This window comes from Cornus florida, unplaced genomic scaffold (assembly GCF_030987335.1).
Source record: "Cornus florida cultivar Cherokee Brave unplaced genomic scaffold, ASM3098733v1 CherokeeBrave_3.0.0_Hap2_Chr04, whole genome shotgun sequence".
NCBI lineage: Eukaryota > Viridiplantae > Streptophyta > Magnoliopsida > Cornales > Cornaceae > Cornus > Cornus florida.
The window spans coordinates 15,745,248-15,768,406 of record NW_026775574.1 but is presented as its reverse complement, the minus strand read 5'-3'; the positions used below and the strand labels follow the sequence as shown (position 1 = coordinate 15,768,406).

The 23,159-nt window shown below is 36.0% G+C and overlaps 2 protein-coding genes across 2 annotated transcripts; both read left to right on the top strand.

The window, feature by feature from the left end:
* The first annotated feature begins 228 nt into the window (after positions 1-228).
* On the top strand, positions 229-1,404 carry LOC132302845 (corytuberine synthase-like). The gene is made up of 2 exons (XM_059799829.1): positions 229-511; positions 589-1,404. The coding sequence occupies exons 1-2, from the start codon at positions 251-253 to the stop codon at positions 754-756; spliced, it is 429 nt and encodes a 142-aa protein (XP_059655812.1). The 5' UTR covers positions 229-250; the 3' UTR covers positions 757-1,404.
* A 778-nt stretch (positions 1,405-2,182) lies between these two features.
* Positions 2,183-4,392, top strand: LOC132304775 (corytuberine synthase-like). Its single transcript, XM_059802493.1, has 3 exons — positions 2,183-2,660; positions 2,726-2,913; positions 4,300-4,392. The coding sequence occupies exons 1-3, from the start codon at positions 2,183-2,185 to the stop codon at positions 4,390-4,392; spliced, it is 759 nt and encodes a 252-aa protein (XP_059658476.1).
* Positions 4,393-23,159: the final 18,767 nt, after the last annotated feature.

Sequence of the window (23,159 nt, the reverse complement as noted above, 5' to 3'; positions counted from 1 at the left end):
CATTCAGGACTGGCTAAGTTACCAAAATTCAATGTTGCATCTGTTGGGTGGGCACTGGAGTGCAATGATAGATGGAAGAATCTAAGAACAATATGCCGAACTGAGCTCTTCTCGGCCAAGGCAATGGAGTCTCAAGTATATTCGAGAGAAAAAAAGGTGTTGGACATGGTGCAGTTTTTGAGTGCAATTGAGTAATCTTCTGTTATCGAGTGATTTTATGAGCTGTGAGAAGGAGACTGTGGATGGAGGAATGAAGGCTCTTTTGAAAAAATATGTTGAGGTCATTGGAGCTCTAAATGTGTCCGACTTGTATCCAATTTTAGGTGCATTAGATCTTCAGGGTATAAACAAGAAGACAATGGAAGTGTTTATGAGCATCTGTGCCATGTGGGAGCCCATTGTCAAAGAGAAAAGACAAGGACGCAGAGGCAATGCTTCAAGCCAAACGGACTTCTTGGACGCCCTCATTGACATTTCTTGCACTGATGAACAAATCAATTATCTGCTCCAGGTTTGTTCTCTTTCTCCCCCCCCCTCTCTCTCTGTGTATATATATGCATTTATTTATACACAATCGATCATTCACAGGAGATATTCGCGGCTAGTACAGACTCTAATACCAATGCGATTGAGTGGGCGATGGCAGAACTGATAAAAAGTCCAGAATCCATGAAGAAAGTCCGTGAAGAAATGACAAGAGAAATCAAACAAGATGCGCTAAAAGAATCCCATCTACCTCAGCTACATTACCTTTAAGCTGTTTTCAAAGAAACTCTGAGGCAGCACCCTCCAGCACCACTTTTGGTTCCTCGCCGTGCACCTGACTCGTACAAAGTGATGAATTACTCCATTCCTAAGAATTCTCAAGTAGTAGTAAATATTTGGGCGATTGGGCGAGACCCCATAAATTGGGAAGATCCATTGAAATTCAAGCCAGAGAGGTTCTTCAACTCGACTTTGGATTTCAAAGGGCATAATTTTGATTTCTTACCCTTTGGTGCAGGAAGAAGAATCTGCCCTGCCCTACCCTTGGCAGCAAAGTTTGTTCCTTTCGTACTTGCTTCATTGATTCATAATTTTGATTGGTCACTTCCACATGGAAATGATCCCAATGAGCTTGACATGAATGGGAAGGCTTCAATAACATTGATGAAGGAAATACCCTTGGTCCTCATTCCCACACTTTAGAAGAAATAAGCAATGGATTATTGCTACCTTATCTTCCTAGCTACCATATATACTACTATTACAATAATCACACTTGTTTGTGTTTAGCTCATTATATCAATTTTCAACTACGAAAGCTTTCGTTTATATTTCAACACATACTTGTTGTATCAATAAAAGATGTATTATTATATACATATATTTTTTTGCGCAAGTATGTTAGTTCAAATTTCAAGTGGTGAGTTTAAAAAAATCATGTCTTAGATGGTCAATTTGTATGCACTTGGTTGATCCAATTCGCTCCTCAATCCTCAAATGATGTAAAGTGACCAATCCATTGGATGTTTACATCTTTAATTACTTGGAATATTAGTGTGATTTACAACATTATTTTTACCGCTATAATTGTATGGGCTCAACTCCTACTCAAGCTTGGATAGTCAAAAGCTTAGTTGGTCTCATAACTCAAGATTGGACTCAAAAAGTAAAATAATAATAATAAAAATTCATAATTCTTACATGCGTGATTAAATTTATTCTTTATTCTTTATTCTTTATTCTTTATTCAATACCATTAATGTTGAGGAATCTATATGACAATGCTTCAAATTTTCGTACGGACAAATAGGTTCCCAAAAAAAAAAAAAAACAGGGCAGTTGGGGCAATTTGTAAATTGGGCAAGTCAACATTGCAATCAAGATTGCCGGCTTAACAAAGATATACATAGAGAGAGATGATAGGGTACGTAACCTAGACTTTCTTTACGTGGTTATCTCTCGAGAGAAATACATCAGTTGACAACAATACAATCACACTGCAAAAAGCCAGATCTTGATATTGCAAGTCGTGACTCAGACTATTGCAAGAGTAGCAACCTATCTCTTCTTTCCTATACTCCTCTTGCCTACCATCTTCTTCATCCTAAAGCATTTCAAATCTTATTTCTTATCAAAAACTAGTCTACCACTTCCCCCAGGACCAAGTCCATGGCCAATATTGGGAAATATTCCTCATATGGGAAAAAAGCCTCACATCACTCTGACAAACTTTGCTCGGTCGTATGGCCCTCTCATGTCGCTGAGACTAGGAACTCAAATCATGATCATCGGATCATCCACAACTGCAGCAGAGGAAATTCTCAAGACCCATGATCGGAACTTATCTGCTCGATATGTTCCTAGTGCAGTACCAGCTAAAAGCTCAAAATTCAATCACTTATTACTTGAATGGGCACTGGAGTGCAGTGATAGATGGAAAAATTTAAGAACAATATGCAGAAGTGAGATGTTCTCGGCCAAGGCAATGGAGTGTCTAGCATTTTTGAGAGAGAGAAAGGCAATGGACATGGTAAAGTTTGTGTTTGCAAAGGAAGGAAAGGAAGTGAAAGTTGGAGAATTGGTTATTGCCACTGTGTTTTACATGTTGAGTAATGCTTTGATATCAAGAGATTTAATTAGCTTGGAGAAAGAGGGTGTGGATGGAGGGATGAAGGGTCTTATAAGAAAATATACGAGTTGATTTCAGCTCCAAATCTGTCTGATTTTTATCCAATTTTAGGGGCATTAGATCTTCAGGGATTGAACAAGAAGGCAATGGAAGCGTTTACGAGGATCTGTGCTATGTGGGAGCCCATTATCGAAGACAGAAGAGAAGGAAGAAGAGGCAATCCTTTAAGCCAAAAGGACTTCTTGGACGCCCTCTTCGACAATTCTTGTAGCAATGATCAAATCAACCATCTGCTCCTGGTTTGCTTTATTCTCTTCTCTCTATGCATATATATATACACAAATTAATACAAGCTTGTATACTGTATTGGCAAAACTAGCAAATCCTTTTTGTACACTTAAAAACCACCACAGAAGCTAGGCTCCTAGTTTGGGGGTAGATACTAGCTAGAGTACTCATAAGGAAAGCTTGCTCACTAAAATTTGATCGATCTTTTTATCAGGGCTTATTCTGTGAAATTTGAGGTCAATTTTTTTTGTTCATGATCATCTGATGCAGTTGAGATAACATAACCCTCTAAGAAAATCACCATAAGGGAACTGTTCAAGCTTTGAACTCTAATGTAGAAATAATAAAAAAGTAGAGGTTAGTTTTGCATTTTTGAAGTAATTTTTGTGAATTGTACGTAGCGGAATGTATTAAAGAAAGTACTAGATTTTGTAAAACAGATCCGTGTCTTTACCAACTTTACTTATTTTAGTAATTAAACAATTAATCACTTGCATATAAAATAGAGCAAAGTATAAAGTTAGAGATGACACTAGGATTTTAGTGAGGAAATTTAGTTGATAAAATACGTTAACTGTAATGAAAAAAACCTCATGGACTGTGCAGTTCAAAGTAAACCAATTCACTATGCTTGAAACAAAGTATACCGAACTTTGACTTTGGTTCATACCCTATCGTTCTACCAAACACCAACTACTGACAATCCTCTAGCTTTGCGATTCCCTGTCCAGTAGCAACTTGACCTCAGTCTTATGCTTGATATTTGTAGAAGACCAGCATGTAGATTGGACAACACTCCTCGAATGCTCCAACCCTTTTAAAGTGTGATTGCTTTTACTTCTATTCTTCAATCGTCTGAACTTGATGTAGAAGAAGATCTACTTTTGTCTGATTGATGTAGATGACATTGTATGATCACGATCATGATTCGAACACCACAACTCTAAACTCACTATGTGTTTATATGTATGTGTTCTAGAAAGATGACAGAAAAATTAACTCTGATTTTCTGCAAAAATAATATTCCTAAGGCTTTTAAGAATAATGAATTTGTAGAACAAAAACTGTAAATAAACCAATGTATATGTCATGGTTTATATAAAGATTTACAAAGTCCTATTCCTTCTGAAAATAAAGGAAATTTCATGCATAGGACTTGGAAGGAAAGTTGGATAAAAAATGAATCAAATAGAACAAGAAAACTAGAAAACCTGTTGCATTTAGGACTTGTGGAACTGGTTCCCAATCTTGCTATCGGTTCCAAAGGACAGTAAATAGTTCTTCGAATTGCAGCTTCTAGAACCGGTTCCCAAATCTTGGTACGGTTCCTACTTGACAGAATCCAACTAAAACTTGGATTTTATGTATTTTGGTAACTCTGAACATATACCTTGTAGGTAATTGTGTCCTATGTGGGAAACGATATCCTAATATGTTGTTCTTTCCTTTTCAATGATCAACAATACTTTCCTCTTCTGAATAACCTCTAATTCCGCAGTCGATGTTGAGTCTGACATGGTAACTGATATTACAACTCGACTAGGACATGTTTTGTTACCGAAATATGCCAATTACAAAAATATATCTCACACAATCTCCCACTTTGGCAATTTCGTGACAAAACCATAAAAACAACTGATAATATACCCAAAGCAGAAAGTAAATTACAACTGTTATAAAACACGGAATATGGTATCTTTGTTCTCTCTTTTTCTCTTGGACAAAATCTCACTTGATATCTTGCACATGAATCAAGCAAAACTACCAGTGAAAGCTTAATAAGAAAATTAAAAACTCCCCCCGAATAATATATCCAAAAAAAAAATTGTAAATTGTCTCCCCCTTAATGTAACCTTGTTCTCCCCCTTTTTTGGAACAAAATTGATAAAATAACAACAAAATAACTAGAGAGAAAAATACGAAAACAGAGTAAATAGGAATCAGTTGAACAAATGTTAGAAACTGAAACAAAATATCTAAAAATATCAAGTCATGACTATGTAAAAACTGAGCAAAAAATGATGTATAAATGATATGAACATAGAATCAAGCATCAGGATTATCTCTAGCAAACAGAACTGTAGATGTCGGAATGTCCTCATCACCACCATCAGTGTCACTCCCACTGTCATCCTCATCATCCTCTGCATTAGCATCTGTCTCATCATCCTTATCTCTCTCATCATCAGCTATAAGTGACGGATCTGGAGGGGCTGGTCTGTATACATCCTTAGAAGTACCACCCGTCCTCTACTCCTTAAGCAATCTAACATCTTTTAGAAGATCAAGAATAGCATCCATCAAGGCTTTTTGATTCTGAAGAATCAAAGAGTAGAGTAAATTGGCATCTAGAGTGTTAAAAGCCCACTTAGTCGGAAAGAGCTTAGTAACCTCTGAAAGAAATGATGAAGAAGCAGCTGCACCCCTGCTAGCTTTCCTAGATGAAGCTCTTGCAGATTTGGCCTTGTTAAAAGCCCTAACATCTATCTTGGACATTATCTCAATATGATGAGCACGGGGTGGAAGTGGAATACCAAACTCCCGATATAAAGCCATGATGATCATAGGGAATGGTGATGATTTCTTCTTGGTATTATTCTTGTAGTGCGTTACCATCAGTCCACAAATATAAGAATCAAGATGAATCATAGCATCTATCGATAAGAGATATAGTACTTCTGCATGGTCTATAGAGATAACATCTTTCTTCCCGAAATAGCTAAGATTTGAGATGGCAAACAAATTCAGAAACGTTGCCTCATCTGTAAGATAGCAATTTGGAATCTAGTTGGGAAATCTCGATGAGTTTGGAACACACAGCTCATTACAAATATCTTCTCACTTCAGCCCGGAATGTTTCAGTGGAAGATGGTAGCTAGTGCTTGAAAAATTCTTGGGAATGCTAAGAACTTTGTCGATTACATCAGTATGAACCACATAGTCCTTCCTGAATAAAGACACCTCAAAATATCCTGAATCATGAACTTTACGGATATTTGAGTAGAAATAATGAACTAAATCGGGACTGTAGGAATTCACCATCGTGGTAAAGAACAACCACTTGTGCTTCTCAATGTAGTCAACCAATTTTTTCCCTGGACTGTCTCTTAGCTTCTTCAAGTTCACATTTCATTCTGACTTAATCAGACTGTCCTTATACACTTTAGTGTATACTTGCCAAGTATGCTCGTTATAGAAGTGTTCTTGAGTAAACTGAACCTTCCCAATGTCAGATACTGATGGATACCTAGGTGGTATCTCAGTGGTAGGAGAGCTGGAGCACACAGGAGAAGTCGGAGCATCCCTTGGAGTGGTTGAACCCTCTTTTGGTTCCCGGATAAAAATTGTCATTCGGGCTCTCTTGGGAGGTAGAGGTGATGCAATACCCTTTCCTTTGTCCTTCTTGGATAATCTCGGAGGCATTTTATGTTCGAAGAAATTTGGTTTGAAGCTTCGGAGTTCACTTGGTAATTTTCACAAACACTTGATGTGCGCTTCACAACTTGTTTTTGAACAAATAAGTTTTGATTCTTTAGAATCCCCAACCATTCAACAAACAACAAGCAAATATGATTCCAAGATCAAACCCAAGGTCTTTAAGCTTCAATAAACAAAGAGCTTCACAAAGACTTAACCAAATCCACTAAAACTCTTTCAAAACCAACCTCCTCAAACTCAATTTTCAAACTTCAACCTTTAATCTTCCAACTCAAGAACAAATGGATGAATCCATGTTCAAACTTGCAATGTATGATGAGAATGATGCAAGATTTGAACCAATATAAGAAGATATATGTAATGTATATATGAATAGAGAGAATGCACAATATATAGAGAGAAAAGTTGTCTGGAATGGGTAGCCAAAGTGGGAACCGGTTCTCACTGGGCAGTGAGCAAATTGTGGATGTGGACCACAGTTGAACCGGTACTAAATCTGTGATACTAGTAGCCAAGCTCTAGAGACTTGAGCCTTGCAGCTTTGTACTTTGATCTGGTAGGAGCCACGGGGAACCGGTAGCAAATGGACAGTAAGCTTTCAAAACTTGAAAAAAAATTTCAGAAAATTTTCATTTGACTTTATGATTAACTTAATTATTAAACCAACTATAAAACAACCTAAAAACTAAAAAACAACAAATCTTTTTGAATTCTTTTAGTTTTTCATTTTTTTTTTAAATTTAAACAAAACAAAATTAAGAACAAATCATTGAGCAGTCATTCAAAGTCTTTCAAGTCCACACCTAATCTAAATTTCCAGAAAATTTTCAGAGCTATCTATGAACAAAAATTTGACTCCACAGAATATTCAATTAATTTCAATTATCAGGAAATAATCACCACATGAATTTTAACTTGCAAATATTAATGAAACATTTAGAAATCAATCTAGCAAGTTCAAGTGTGTGTGTACAATCCATCTCATCAATTTTTAATTAATTATTGTCTAAACCATATTGATTGAAAATCATCAAGATAAAATTGTCTTTGAGCAATTTTTTCTAAGTAAAGTGGCTTTCACTCTAAAGAGCAGACAGCAATTCCTTAATTAAACTTGTCTGCACCTTTCTTTTTACTCATTTAGCTCTACTTCAAAGTTTAATGGGAGCTTTCGAACACATCTCAATAGGTAGCCTTTTCCTAAACAAAGAATTCAGTACTTTTTTTTTTTCCTCCAGACAATAACCTTTGCAGCTTTTGTGATCAATATACCCTAGTTAACAATTTAAAGATTTTCAATCAAAATTTTTCACAAATTTGGACTAGTGCACAAAAGGTTATGAACTTAAGAGATTCAAATCTAAAAATTCCTTAATCAATGCAAATCAACTTTCTTTGTATAGATTACAAACCAAAAATTTATTTTTAATCAAAAATCATATGTCCAATTTTGCATCCAAAGATAGATCATAAATTCAATGGAAGAATTTTCTCAGATATATCAAGATGACTATGATAAAAAACTCAAACCTAAACCGAACCCTAGCAAGTGATCGAATAACAAAAACATTTTTTTTTTTTAAACACAACCCATGATCACTAAATTTCATAGGACTCAGTTTGAAAGTGAAGTCCTTTTGGAAAGTTGTTCCATGGACTCAACAGGCATATAATTGACCAAATCAGACTTTTTGATCCAAATAGTTCTAACTCCCATTTCCTGAAATTCTTTTTCTTTCTTTACCTCTTTCTTAGGCAAATTTTCAGCTTTAGAAATCTTAGGTGGCACATTCTTTTTCTTTTTAGAAAACACCTTTTTCTTAGCATGAACATCATGAGAATGAATTTTAGAAAAGTCTTTCTTTTTCCTATGAAGGCATCTTTTCCTATGAAGGCATGAGTTATACTTATGTCCATTCTTTCCACAAAAAGTGCAATGCAACAATTTAGGCACATAAGACATATCAGAATGTGATGCATCAGGGGAACATGGTTTAGGCATAATAGCAGGTTTAACAAAAGTTGTTTTACCTTGATTACTAGAAGAACCTTTAACAAATCCTAACCCTGTTTTATCATTCACATCCTTACCTATGTTGATTATCTTATTCAAACTGTTTTCACTCAAATTGAACCCTTTCAGTTTATCTTGTACAGATTTCAATTCAATTTCAAGATAATCATTTCAAAGCAAGACATTTCTTCAATGAGTTAGCAATACTTACCTTATCCTCAAGAATGATAATTTGCTTATCAAGCTCAGTGATGACAGAATCACTTTCAAAACCTTTTCTTTTCCCTTCATCAATCTGTTTCTTTAGATCTTCATTCTCTCTTTTTGCTTAAATAAGCTCTTTTACTAGCTTATTGATTACTTGTTTGGTCTCCATAGTTTCTTTGATCATCTCCTTCAATCTTTCATCATCCTTTTCAGCCTCTTCAAATTGTTCATCATGAACTTTATTGTCTTTGTTATCCAAAATATCAGAATCAGATAAAGACATGACAAATTGTGAAAATAGAGTTACGCGGGGTGCGATAACAATCAGTTGATTTTAATTGTGATTAACTCCTTTAATGATCTAGATTTGATTATTAGGTCAACTTGCTCAATTTATGATTGATTAAATTATATGATCAATTTAAACATCCACAATCATAAATATATGTAAAGTGAAATAAGTAAAAGTTTAGATATATTGCACCTAAATTTTTAGCGAGGAAACTCCAGTTGATAAAATATGTCAACTGTTTGCATGGGAAAAACCTCGTGGACTATTCAGTCCAAAGTAAACCGATCCACTATGTTTGAAATAAAGTACACCGAACTTTGACTCTGGCTCACACCTTATCGTTCTACCAAACACCAATTGCTGACAATCCTCTGGCATTGCGACTCCCCGTCCAACAGTAACTTGACCTTAGGCTTATGCTTGATATTTGTAGAATAGTAGCAGGTAGATCAGACAACACTCCACGAATGCTCTAACCCTTTCAAAGTGTGATCGCTTTTACTTATGTTCTTCAAGATCTGAACTTGATTGTAGAAGAATTAAATCCTGCATTTCATTTAGAATCTCTGAATCTTCAATATAGCTCCAATTCCAATGAGATAAAGAATAACACAACTAAATCACTTATGAATATATATGTGTGCTTTTAAAAATAAATTCATAATAATTAGATTTGATTTTTAAAATTTTTTCTCTCTAAAAGACATTCTCAAAATATAGAATTGATTTTCCCTAAAGCCATGAATAAGCCAATGTATATGAAAAGGTTTATATAGAGTTTAGAAAGTCCTAATCCCTCAGAAAATATGATAAATTTTGTGCATAGGACTTGGAAGGAAGTTGGGATCAAACTGGAAACTAACAGATAGAACAAGGAAACTGGAAAACCTATTGCATTTAGGACTTGTGGAACCGGTTCCCAATCTTGCTACCTGTTCCCAAAGGACTGTAAAGAGTTCTTCGAATTGCAGCTTCTGTAACCGGTTCCCAAATCTTGGTACCAGTTCCCACTTGACAAAATCTAACTAAAACTTGGATTTTCTGTATTTTAGTAACTCTGAACATATACCTTGTAGGTAATTGTGTCCTAAGTGGGAAACGATGTCCTAATATGTTGTTCTTTCCATTTCAATGACCAACAATACTTTCTTCTTCTAAACAACCTCCAATTCCACAGTCGATGTCGAGTCTGATATGGTAACTGATATTACAACTCGACTAGGACATGTTTTGTTACCGAAATATGCCTATTACAAAAATATATCTCACAATCTCCCCCTTTGGCAATTTCGTGACAAAACCCTAAAAACAACTGATAATCTACCTAAAGCAGAAAGTAAATTACAACTGTTATAAAATACGGAATATGGTATCTCTGTTCTCTCTTTTTCTCTTGGACAAAATCCTACTTGATATCCTGCACATGAATTAAGCAAAACTACCAGTGAAAGGTTAATAAGCAATTAAAAACTCCCACTAAATAATAAATCCAAAAAAAATTGTAGATTGTCTCCCCCTTAATGTAACCTTATTTTCCCCTTTTTTAGAACAAAATTGACAAAATAACAGCAAAATAACCAGAGAGAAAAATATGAAAATAGAGTAAATAGGAATCAGTTTAATACATGTTAGAAACCAAAACAAAATATCTAAAAATATCAAGTCGTGACTATGTAAAAACTGAGCAAAAAATGATGTATGAATGATATGAACATAAAATCAAGCATCAGAATCATCTCCAGCAAACGGAACTGTAAATGTCAGTATATCCTCATCACCACCATCAATGTCACTCCCACTATCATCCTCATCATCCTCTGTATCAGCATCTATCTCATCATCCTCATCTCTCTCATCCTCAGCCACAAGTGACGGATCTGGAGGGGCTGGTCTGTATAACTCTTCAGAAGTACCACCCGTCCTCTGCTCTTTAAACAATCTAACATCTTCATGAAGATCAAAAACATCATCCATCAAGGCTTTTTGATTATAAAGAATCAAAGAGTAGAGCAAATTAGCATCTAGAATGTTAAAAGCCTGCTTAGTCAGAAAGAGCTTAGTAACCTCCAGAAGAGATGATGAAGAAACAGTTGCACCCTTACTAGCTTTCCTAGATGAAGCTCTTGCAGATTTGGCTTTGTTAACAACCCTAACATCCATTTCAGACATTATCTCAATATGATGAGCACGGGGTGGAAGTAGAATACCAAACTTCCAATATAAAGCCATGATGATCATAGGGAATAGAGATGATTTCTTCTTGGTATTATTATTCTTGTAGTGCACTGCCACCAAGCCATAAATAGAAGAATTAAGATGAATCATAGCATTTATGGATAAGAGATATAGTACTTCTGCACGGTCTACGGAGATAACATCTTTTTTCCCGAAGTAGCCAAGATTTGAGATGGCAAACAAATTCAGAAATGCTGCCTTATCTGTAATATAGCGATTTGGAATATAGTCGGGAAATCTTGGTGAGTCTGGAACACACAGCTCATTACAAATATCTTCCCACTTTAGCACAGAATATTCTAGTGGAAGACGCTAGCCAGTGCTTGAAAAATTCTTGGGAATGCCAAGAACTTTGCCGATCACATCAGTATGAACCACATAGTCTTTCCCAAACAAAGACACCTCAAAATATCCTAAATCATGAACCTTGCGGATATTTGAGTAGAAATAATGAACTAAATAGGGACGGTAGGAATTCGCCACCCTGGTAAAGAATAACCACTTGATTTTCTTATCACTAACTTTTTTACCTAAGTAACGCAGTTCCGATATTATTTCAAAAAGACTAGAATAAAAATCAGAAAAGGTTTCATCTTCTTTCATCACGATGTTCCCAAATTTTATGAGAAAGCAACTGAATTTTGGACAACTTCACTTTCGAAGTTCTTTTATGAGTAACCTGCAAAATATCCCAAGCTTCTGTAGAAGTTTTACAATCAGAAATTCTAGCATATTCAAATGGAACTACAGAATTAATAATTGAATATAAAGCTTTGCCATTAGCATCATTACGCTTATTTTCAATAGCAGTAAAAGCAAAAGTATCTTTTAACTCTTTAACTATTTTCATCCATAGTTGTATCTACTGTAGGAGGTGTATAGCCAAATTCAACAATCGGTCAAGTTTTACCACCAGAATTTTGCAAATAGGCTCTCATCTTTGACTCTGGCTCACACCCTATCGTTCTACCAAACACTAACTGTTAACAATCCTTTGGCTTTGCGACTCCTGGTCAACCAGCAACTTTACCCCAAGCTTATGCTTGATATTTGTAGAAGAGTAGTAGGTAGATTGGATAATACTCCTCGAATGCTCCAACCCTTTTAAAGTGTGACCATTTTTACTTTTGTTCTTCAATCATCTGAACTTGATGTAGAGGAAGATCTACTTTTGTCTGATCGATGTAGAGGCAAGTGTATAATCACGATCAGGATTCGAACACCACGACTTTAAACTCACTATGTGTTTATGTGTATGTGTTCTAGAAAGATGACAGAAAAATCAACCTTGATTTTTTGCAAAAATAATCTTCCTAAGGCTTTTATGAATAATGAATTTGTAGAACAAAAGTAGTAAATAAACCAATGTATATGTCATAGTTTATATAGAGATTTACAAAGTCCTTTTCCTTCTGAAAATAAAGGAAATTTCGTGTATAGGACTTGGAAGGGAAGTTGGATAAAAAAGGAATCAGATAGAATAAGGAAACTGGAAAACCTGTTGTATTCAGGACTTGTGGAACCGATTCCCAATCTTGCTACCGGTTCCCAAAGGACAATAAAGTTTTACGAATTGCAGCTTCTGGAATTGGTTCCCAAATCTTGGTACCGATTCCTACTTGAAAGAATCCAACTAAAACTTGGATTTTATGTATTTTGGTAACTATGAACATATACCTTGTAGGTAATTGTGTCCTAAGTAGGAAACGATGTCCTAATATGTTGTTCTTTCCATTTCGATGATCAACAATACTTTCCTCTTCTGAACAACCTCTAATTCCGCAGTCGATATCGAGTCTGATATGGTAATTGATATTATAACTTAACTAGGACATGTTTTGTTATTGAAATATGCCAATTATAAAAATATATCTCACAATCTCCTCTTTTGGCAATTTTGTGAAAAAACCCTAAAAGCAACTGATAATCTACCCAAAGCAGAAAGTAAATTACAATTGTGATAAAACATGGAATATGGTATCTCAGTTCTCTCTTTTTCTCTTGCAATAAATCTTACTTGATATCCTACGCATGAATGAAGCAAAACTACCAGTGAAAGCTTAATAAGTAAATTACAAACTCCCCCTGAATAATATATCCAAAAAAAAAAAAAAAAATTATAGATTGTCTCCCCCTTAATGTAACCTTGTTCTCCCCCCTTTTTGGAACAAAATTAACAAAATAACAGCAAAATAACCAAAGAGAAAAATATGAAAATAGAGTAAACATGAATCAGTTGAATACATGTAAGAAACCAAAACAAAATATCTAAAAATATCAAGTCATGACTATGTAAAAACTGAGCAAAAAATGATGTATGAATGATATGAACATAGAATCAAGCATCAGGATCATCTCCAGCAAACAGAATTGTAAATGTTAGAATGTCCTCATCACCACCATCAGTGTCACTCCCACTGTCATCCTCATCATCCTCTACATCAGCATCTATCTCATCATCCTCATCTCGCTCATCCTCAGCCACAAGTGACGGATCTAGAAGGGCTGGTCTGTATACATCCTCAGAAGTACCACCCGTCCTCTGCTCCTTAAGCAATCTAACATCTTCTTAAAGATCAAGAACAACATCCATCAAGGCTTTTTGATTCTGATGAATCAAAGAGTAGAGCAAATTGGCATCCAGAGTGTTAAAAGCCTGCTTAGTCGAAAAGAGCTTAGTAACCTCTGGAAGAGATAATGAAGAAGCAGTTGCACCCCTGCTAGCTTTCTTAGATGAAGCTCTTGCAGATTTGGCCTTGTTAAAAGCCCTAACATCCATCTCGGACATTATTTCAATATGATGAGCACGGGGTGGAAGTGGAATACCAAACTCCCGATGTAAAGACCCGGTCTTTTTCCTCCTTTTCCATTTTCGGTGATTTTCTTTTTTTCATTTTTTTTTTCTTTCTTATTTCGTCTTTTACTCGTTTATCGTTTTTCCTTGCTTAACCTCACTTCGGGTGTTCGGATTTGATTCCGGTTTGGCATGCATTCATGATACTTGATTTCCATGACATTGGTATTTTCACTTTTGTTGAAAAGCATGTTAGTTGCTTTTATTTTTCATAAAGGGCATGAATGCTTACTTTAGTGTAATTATTCATAACTTTTGAGATTTTAGTGTAATTATGCAAAATTATTATTTTTCGTTTGGGTGACCTTTTTGCAATTTATTTTAGAAGATATTTTGAAAATGGACTATTTTGCAATTTTTGGAAAGTGTGACAAGTGTCACACTCTCATGGAGCCATTTGTTGGCATTTAGGTGAAGAGACCTGGCACTATGACCTCTTGACATTTGGTGGGTGGAGATTCATCCATGTGTTGGCCTTAGATTGGTGCACATGTAACCATTTGATTGTTGACAAGTGTAAGCTTAGGATTAGGTCTTGGAAGAGGCATTAGATTGTTGACAAGTGTAAGCTTAGGATTAAGTCTTAGAAGAGGCATTGGATTAGTGACAAGTGTAAGGCCATGATGTAGTCTTGCATTGTGTGTGTGTGAGAGGTAGTGCAAGAGCACATAGTGAGTGGAGGATCTCTAGCCCTTCCACTCACTAATTTTACACTTTACTTCTTCATTTCATTATCTCACATGAACCCTAACAAATCCACCATTGGAGGAAAGCTTAGTTCATAGCTTACCCCTTCAATTTGGCTCACTTCCATACACCTTAGACTAAAAACCTTGGGAGAGAAAAGTTTCCTCCTATTCTCCTCTTCAAGAACCCTAAACTTGTTTTCCATTTTGTGCTTGGTAGCTTGGATTATAGAGATACAATTCTCTATTGAGGTAGGGGTAGTAGTATGTTTATTTTCTAAGTGTTTTGAAATCCTTTGGGGTTTAATATATATTGTATACATGCTTTTAGAATTGTAGTATTGCATACTATAGGAAATCCTTATGATTGACTTAGGATTTCATTGATCAAGTATGTATGTTGTGTATATATCTTGAGTAGGATTGTTGAAGTTGTATAGAATTCTTAATGATTTGAGTTACTATGCTATTGTGATGGAAATCCTACATTCTAGTATATTACTATTGATAATCATGATTGTTTTAGAAGCTATTTGCTAAAATGCAAACATTTAGTATATATGGCTTATTGTTGAGGCATGCTTAAATTGATAAGTTAATGATATTGTTTTGTGCATTATATCATGTTAAGAACTTGTCATCTATCATGTCATTCTAGACTTGGAACCCTAAGACATGGTTTGTATGGTTTCAAAGTACTTGTGCATGGAAGGTGGTTTATATGCCTTGTTATCTATATATAAGTTTTGAACTTGATATATACTTTGGATTCTCTTGGGACATGGTTACTAGTAACATGGCTAGAGTTTGGCTCTAGTGCGGGAGGTATGAGTTCTCCCCAATCGAGATAGTACGCACTTAGGGTGGTCTTCCCTGCGGGTTAATGTTCAGAATAACCATTGAGGTTTCAGCAGAATTCCGAGCTTAGGTGTCCAAGGATTCCACTTTTTGATTTCGCATTCATTTCCAAGTTGACAATCAATCCTATTTGTAACTTGTAAATTTTGTTGTATATGGTTTGATGTTGTTAAGTACATCCATTTTGATATTGTGTTGCTAAGAAACATTTAAGTTAGTTTAAGATGATCCCTTAGAACACCTTGAATATAGACGTTAAGTGGAATGCTCCCTTGTATTCGTCTATATTAATCTTGCAATGATATTGAAACTTTGGGGTATACGCATATGCTTCTCCTACGAGTAACTTGATTACTCACCCTAGTGGTTTGGGTTATTTTTCAGGTAAAGAGACCATGTTCTTGGATGCCTATCATCCTTAGAAGATTTTGAGTTATTTGAAACATTTTTGTATGTTGATATGCACTTGTTTAGCATGCATTCCTTTTGGATGTTAAATTTTGTATACCATGGATGTATGGTATTGTAGAAGCTAAGATGGCTTCCTTGATGTGTAATGTATATCTAAAAACACTTGAAGATGTCTATTTTGTATGCATAACATGAGGCCAAGTGCCATGTACATTTATATCACATGTATGCTAGTTTAATCCCATAGTTGTCTTATGAAATGATGAGAATTCGAGGTTTGACAGGTTGTATTTTGTATATGACATGTTATATGACCATGACCTAGTGGAACATGTGTATTTACTCATTTTACATATGTGTGCATGTTCACTTTGGCACACAACACCATTCTTAATGAAATGAACACTTAGAGTAGCATTCATTTACATATTTTTGCTAAATTAGACCTCAAGGGCATTTTTGGTATTTTACTTGAAAAATAAATGTTGGACTTAACATGGTTGGCCAGAAAACATAATTTTAAGGGGGGTTACTTCACAACTTTTTTCCAAAAAAGGCCCAGAAAGTCCTTAAAATTGCATTTCAAGGTTGCATTTCAGGTGCAACTACAGGAGTTTGAGCGCTCTAAAGGGGAGTTCGAGCGCTCGAAGTTTGGGCAGAAAGTTTTGGCCCTCGAATATGTATTGTTCGAGCGCTCGAAGTCCTAGTTCGAGCGTGTAATACCCCTAGTTTTCAAAAGGATACAATGGGAATTTAAATTTGTTTTTATTGCATTTTTATTTCATTATGTGATTTATGTGCTCATTTGTGTAATTGTTTAATTGTTTCTTTATTTTAAATTAATTGTGTATTTGTTCTTGATTCTAAATTACTTGTTTATTTGTTTTAAAGTAATTGTTTAATTTTAATAGTGTATTTGTTTTAAAGTAATTGTTTAATTTTAATTATTTAGTTGTCTAAATTAATTGTTTTATTTGGTCTTGTATATGTTATAGGATTAGGGTTTTTTTTTTTTATATAGTATGGACGCAGACTTATATTAGGTTTTAAATTAAACCCGGTAAATATAGAGTTACGTAGATTAGGGTTTGGGACGTCTATATATATTTTTCTTTTAAGTCTGCTAGGGTTGGGAACAATCCTACTCACGTAATATTTATGAGAAGGAAAATAGAGGCTCTAGACTGGTCTTGAGAGAAACATAGAGGGTCTCGGGTGATTTTCTGTGAGGCTAAAGGAGGAAGACTGGAGGAAGAACAGAGGGGTTGCTTCTGGATGGAACCAAGAAGCAATAGAGGAAGGGAACTGTGAGCAGAGCAGAGGGGAAACAGACTTGGAGAATTCTGAAACTTAGAGATGACGCTTAAGGTTTCAAAGGGGAATCGTGAGGCAAGTTTCAGTCTATTCCTCTCCTGTAAACTTGTGTTCTGTGCATCTTATATAGACTCCAGGAACTTAATTAAACGTTTAAAAATGGACTTTATGCATGCTAGACGATTTCGGTAATCTGTTCTGTGTTTTTTTTTAACGTTCAAACTTATTCTTGCATAAGCTGTTGTGTGTAGTTTAAGTTTTTGTCAATTGGTTCACACTGGAATAGGAGGAGTCTCTAGGGGTTTAAGAGCTTTAATGGGACCCTAATAATCTTAAAAAGGTCTGGAATAGGACACTGGACTTCGCCGGAATCACAGACGACAACCGGACGAAGCAGAACGAAGCAGTTGAAGCAGAGGAGGCTCTCAAAGAGAGAGAGCCGGCTCTAGGAAGCAAAGAGCCGGCTCCAAGGGTTATGGGAGCCGGCTCTATATAGGTTAGAGCCTGCTCTACATTTCTAAGAGCAGGCTCTGTGATTCTATGTACTTACTGGAGTGGTTTGTGCGTTGTTTGGCTCGTTGGTGATTTTTCTGAGCTGTGTTTGGGCTAGGCAGATGAAGTTATATATTAAATCATGAAATATTAGAGCCCTAGGATGCATTAATTTATTTATATGCTAATGTATTAAACGGTGGGAAAATCTAAGACAAGTCGCAGACTGTTTACGGACATAACGGATTGTAAAGGTTTAGTTGCTTAAACTGTGTTTAGCAATTAAAAGAGTTGGAACATGGATCCCAAACATTACACCATGCTATATTAGAGCCACTTCTAATAAATTAATGTCTTAGTACTCATGGAATTAACTGTAGGGAAGTATACAACGGTACAAGGTAAAAATATGCGACTTTGTACGCTGCTAACGGATAGGAAGGACTAATTCGCTAAGTCTTGTTTTAAAAATTTAACGGACTGTTGCATGGTGTCTAAACAGGATATTATGCTATATTAGGACTCACAATGCATAATTTATTCTAATATGCTAAAGGTTTTCATAGTGTGGGAGTTTTAAGTAATGACGCACATTGTTGGTGATTATAAAGTATCTAGTTGTGTAAACCTAATTTAGCAACTTAGATGACTGGAGGATGGTTTTGAAATCTATGTTGGGTACAGAATAGGGTCATGTGTCTGTTAGACCTTATTTGTGCATAGGTTGGATTTTAATTAAGGAACTAATAAATTAGGTTTCATTAATTAAATGGAGATCGTTATTTTAATTGTTGAACTGTTCTATCTGTTCCAGCAAATATTGGTTAGAACTGTGGATTTCCTGAGTTATAGTTTATCATTCTCAGATTTATAATTGACACTTTACTATTGTTAATGTTGTCAACTGCGGGATTGTATTATGGGTTAGCTGAAATTTCAGTTAAATGAATTAAATTGTCCATGACACGGATGGATACTGGATCTTAACTTGATGAATTATTAAACTTTGTCTCGTTAATCACATGGATGGATTCTGGATTGCAAGTTGATGAACTGTTTAAACTCCGTATATCAACTATTTGGATTACGTGGGTATGATTTGATGAACTGTTGAAAATGTTGCATCATTCAAGGATCATTTGCATTATATGTACCGGTATGAGACGGTGACATATCAGGGATGGATTAGATCAAAAAGCTAAGTCCTACCCCTTCATACATATGGAATGGATTAACTAAAACAGTTAAATCCTACATGGATGCATGTCCTGTCAACTAAAACAGTTGAACGACATAATGGATATTTGTTTTATCTTTCTGCGCTAGGAAGGAATTTATATATATATTTATGGTACCGTGATACGAGCTTGAGTCTCCTGATCACGGTTAGGGTGCGTATATTGCAAAGGTTGAGTAGCTAGATATAGCTAATGTTCCCTGGTAGGTCTAGGTACTTGGCCGCTGAAAAACGTGTTTTATATGTCACCTTCTACCCAGGTTGAACTATGTTATAGGCTAGTGAGCATCCTATAGTGTGTGTGTATATATATATATATGGACTATTGTAGATTTTGCCGAGCTATCTAGGATGTATCTGCGTATCGGGTTTATGTACGGATTGTAGTAGATTGAAACTTGCATGTGGGCCTGACCCACTCCTATTTTTCAGGTATTTGCCAGTACCAGGCGTAGAGTTTGTTCGTGTTGATGCAGATACAGACACTCACTCTTCCGGTTACATAGGGTTTCCTTTCTATTTTGGTTTTGTATTTTAATACTGTAAATTTATTCAAGGATTTGGGATCAGGGGTCCACTAGGTGGATTCCCGAGTTGTACAGATTTAAATTATATTAAATTATTATTTAAGGTTTGAGAATTTTCATATTAGTATTCTTTCTGTTTATTATTATTTAAATTTTACTTCAGTTTTATTCCTGCGTGTTTACATATTGATTGTTTGGTATCTCTCGGATCTGTGCTCGGACTTGATCACCCGTGGCTCTAGAAATGAGGGGTATCACAGTTGGTATCAGAGCACTCCAGGTTCTAGTGTCCTTAGGAGTGTCTTTTGTTAAAAGTCTTCCGCGTTGCGTCTCTTAAAAACTTAGAGCCATATTAGGATTCGTTGTACTCTTTCACGGTTCATTAGGAAGAGCTCCTGATGTCAATTATATGCAATAAGTATGGAATGGTTGACACTAGAAGGAGGATGGGGTCCGCGGCGACAGCAAATCAAACCGAAGGAGCAGAGGAGTACGTTATCGAGTTCACTATCAGAAACAGAACTTGGGATTTAAGGTTTAGTTCCGGTTGGCACTACTTTTAGAAGTATAAGCCAATGAGGGATATATGAGTGTGTTTTAGGTCCCCGTATAAAGGGACTAACACGATTTTAGTTATTCTCATAAAGGAGACAACTGAGGAATAGGAGTCCAAAGAGGATTCTAGTGGAGGAGATTTCAACAAACCCAAGAAAGAGGGTATTAAATGTTGAAAATCAAGGATCACGTGAAAGTGATCTTGTTCGCTAATAGTATAGTGAACGATACTCATAGAGTTGAGGTGGATAGTTAACCTTGTATATTACCTTTAAATGAGGTAGATAAAGGGAACTCTTCAGGGGTTTAGGAATCGGATGAAGTTCTTCTCAGAACGAAGCAAAGATTATATAGCACGTTCCGGGGAGTATGGGGATTAGGTTGTAACGATCTAAGTTGCTTTATACAGCTACATTAGACGGTTTGTATCCTGTGTATAAGGAAGATGAAGGTTAAGCCTTTGGCATTTGTTGAGGCAAATGGAGTTGGTTTTGAGCTATGTTTCGAGGTTGGGTGATTACCTCCGAAACTATAGAAAGGAGATTGTGAACCAATCGGGTAAAGTTGATTTCTAAAAGAGATTTTCTTTGCTAGGAGAAACGATGTTTTACGTAGGGGTTTATTGTGTTCTATTGTGTGTGCTTTATGTGTTTCTTTTTCGTCAAGTATTCAGGATTGAGAATACGGTTTAGTTGGGGACACAAGTGAGTGATCAGTTAACTACCGTTTTGGAGGAATAGCGTTAATTACGCTAGGACTTTAGGCATGTGATCATAGGATTTGGTAAGTATATCTAACTTTAGCCCATCTAATGAACCTAGACATGCATGGTTATAGTATGTGTTGAGGATGGGATAAGAAAACCAGCAATTTGAGTCAAATGATATAGATTCATTTGGTAAGCTGTAATGTCATGCTGGTTTATCGGAGGAACTGGCTTGGCTGAATATCTTCTAGGAAAATTTTAAACAGGTGTTCCTAAGTCAGTAGGAGGATTTTGGTACTGGTTTAAGTACTTGTTGGAATGACACTAACTGAGGATAGTAGACGGATTTACTAGTCATCAGTCAATTCTTAAACAAGAATTTTATTTTCATCAGGGAGTGTCATTAGGAGAAGGTGCTGGAGATGCATATCAAAGAGAAGGCAGAGTCATTCATTTACACAAATAATATGGAAATTTTTTTTTTTTTTGGTTACCGTTCACAACAAGTAGTTGTTGCTCGGAAATTGTTAACTATTTGGAGGATGAAAAGATGTCCATATGCGGTTGTAGTTAAACGAGATGTCTAATAGACACTTACTTGTGTTAGAAAAGTAAGATGTCAAAGACTTGAAGATGAGACCGAACATCTAATATCTGTCTCAAAGTCTGATGTTTGGTAAATAATCTAGATGGACTGTCAGAGATCATTAGATCCTTGCGGCCACTTCTCATGCTAGAGCGGGACTGACAGAGTAGTTTCCATGGATTTAGATGAAAGATTACTGATTCTACACAAAGGGTCAGGATTCTGGTTGGGATATCGGTTGACTGATAAAATTAAATCAGCTTCATTTTGTCTATTTTGGGAACTAGTAAGATATCAGTTCCTACGAATAGCGCGGATCACGAGACGGCTTAGATGGATAGATGTGGTGATTCACACTTTGCGTTAAGCTTCGTCTGGTGGAAGTAATAGGGAAGAGGATGATCTTATCAACCGGTATGGTAATTGAATCTTCGGTGGTTATTGCACAATCCGTTGTGGTTTAACATATGGAAATTATAACACCTGCTGTTACTAGGGAAATGGAAGTGGTTAACTTAGAATATTTGAGCTGACCCCACAGGAGGTAGTACCTTACTCAGATGAGTTTAAGGTACTGAAGGAAGATTGGTAGTTATCTTTCTGCTTCTAGGAAGGTCGGAGTGACTGAGCTGTAAAATTCATAAATTTTACGGTGCAGTCAACTGGTTATGGTTTGCATCCCGACATACAATGTTAGTTTTGGTGCGGTATGGATAGGGACATGTACATAATTGTCTCCAAGAGTATCATCTGTTAGTAAGGTGGAAAATTGATACTTGGATATCACTGGAGGTTTTAGTCCTTTCTTATATCGAAATGGGAGTAGGACTAATCAGGAGGGGATGGTTGGTAGAAATTACTGACATTTGTTGGAATTTTAATTCCATATGGTTTAAGAGTAGTGGATAGAGCAAGTTCGCTTGTGGACTACACTTTAGTGGAGTTTACTTTGGCATTTCTTATCAGTTGTACATTGCGCTGATAACGGAGTTATAGCATGTGGTTATTCAATATGGAAGATAACCGGTGCTTTGTCAAAGGAGCTTTCTGAAGGTGTTAGAGCAACAACTATGCTTCGCATCTCTAGAAGGGAAATGGGATCGTGATATTCTATTTAATCATGGCAAATATGCTTAGGATATATATCCTAGGTTGGCATGGGTAATTGAAAGCGTTACTTACCGTTTCAGATATTATCTGTGCTATTGTTGGCACAAGGAGGTTCGTGCGACAATGTTTGGGATTTTAGATAGTCGGGTTATGTCGATCTCTTACTGGTTGGTCCGACATGGAAGCGAGGTTATCTAATAAGACCTTGACTTTATGTAAGGATACATTGGAGAACCATGCTCTCTTTTGGTAATGAGTGCTCACGGTTTGGAGGCGACAGTCGGATTTTGTAGCTAGTTGAACTCGTACATGGGAGTTTTCTATCAGGGAAGGGTTGTTTGAGCGGTTTTCCGTATCGGAAGCAATGTGTTTTGGAGGAAAGTTAGTTTTATGTATCGCACTGATTCTTCACGGGTTTTGGTTATTGGTTTCGGTAGTAGCCTATTGTTTAGCGTTACCAACTTGTTAAGCACTGGATGCATAGGACTTTTATGTGTTAGTTCTATGGAATTGGAAGGATGAGGGATGGTTACCCTTCATTAAATATTGGGTAAGATTGGATCGTTGCTAGATACAATCTAGGAGTTGCACATTTATGCTATTTCTTAAACATATGAATCTTATATATGGTTGGATGCGTTGGAATTTGGGTGGCGCTCATCTAAAGGGGCTGTGCCACATGAAAACGGAAATGAATTTTGTAAGGGCATTAGTTCAGAGTTTCGTGAATTTCGA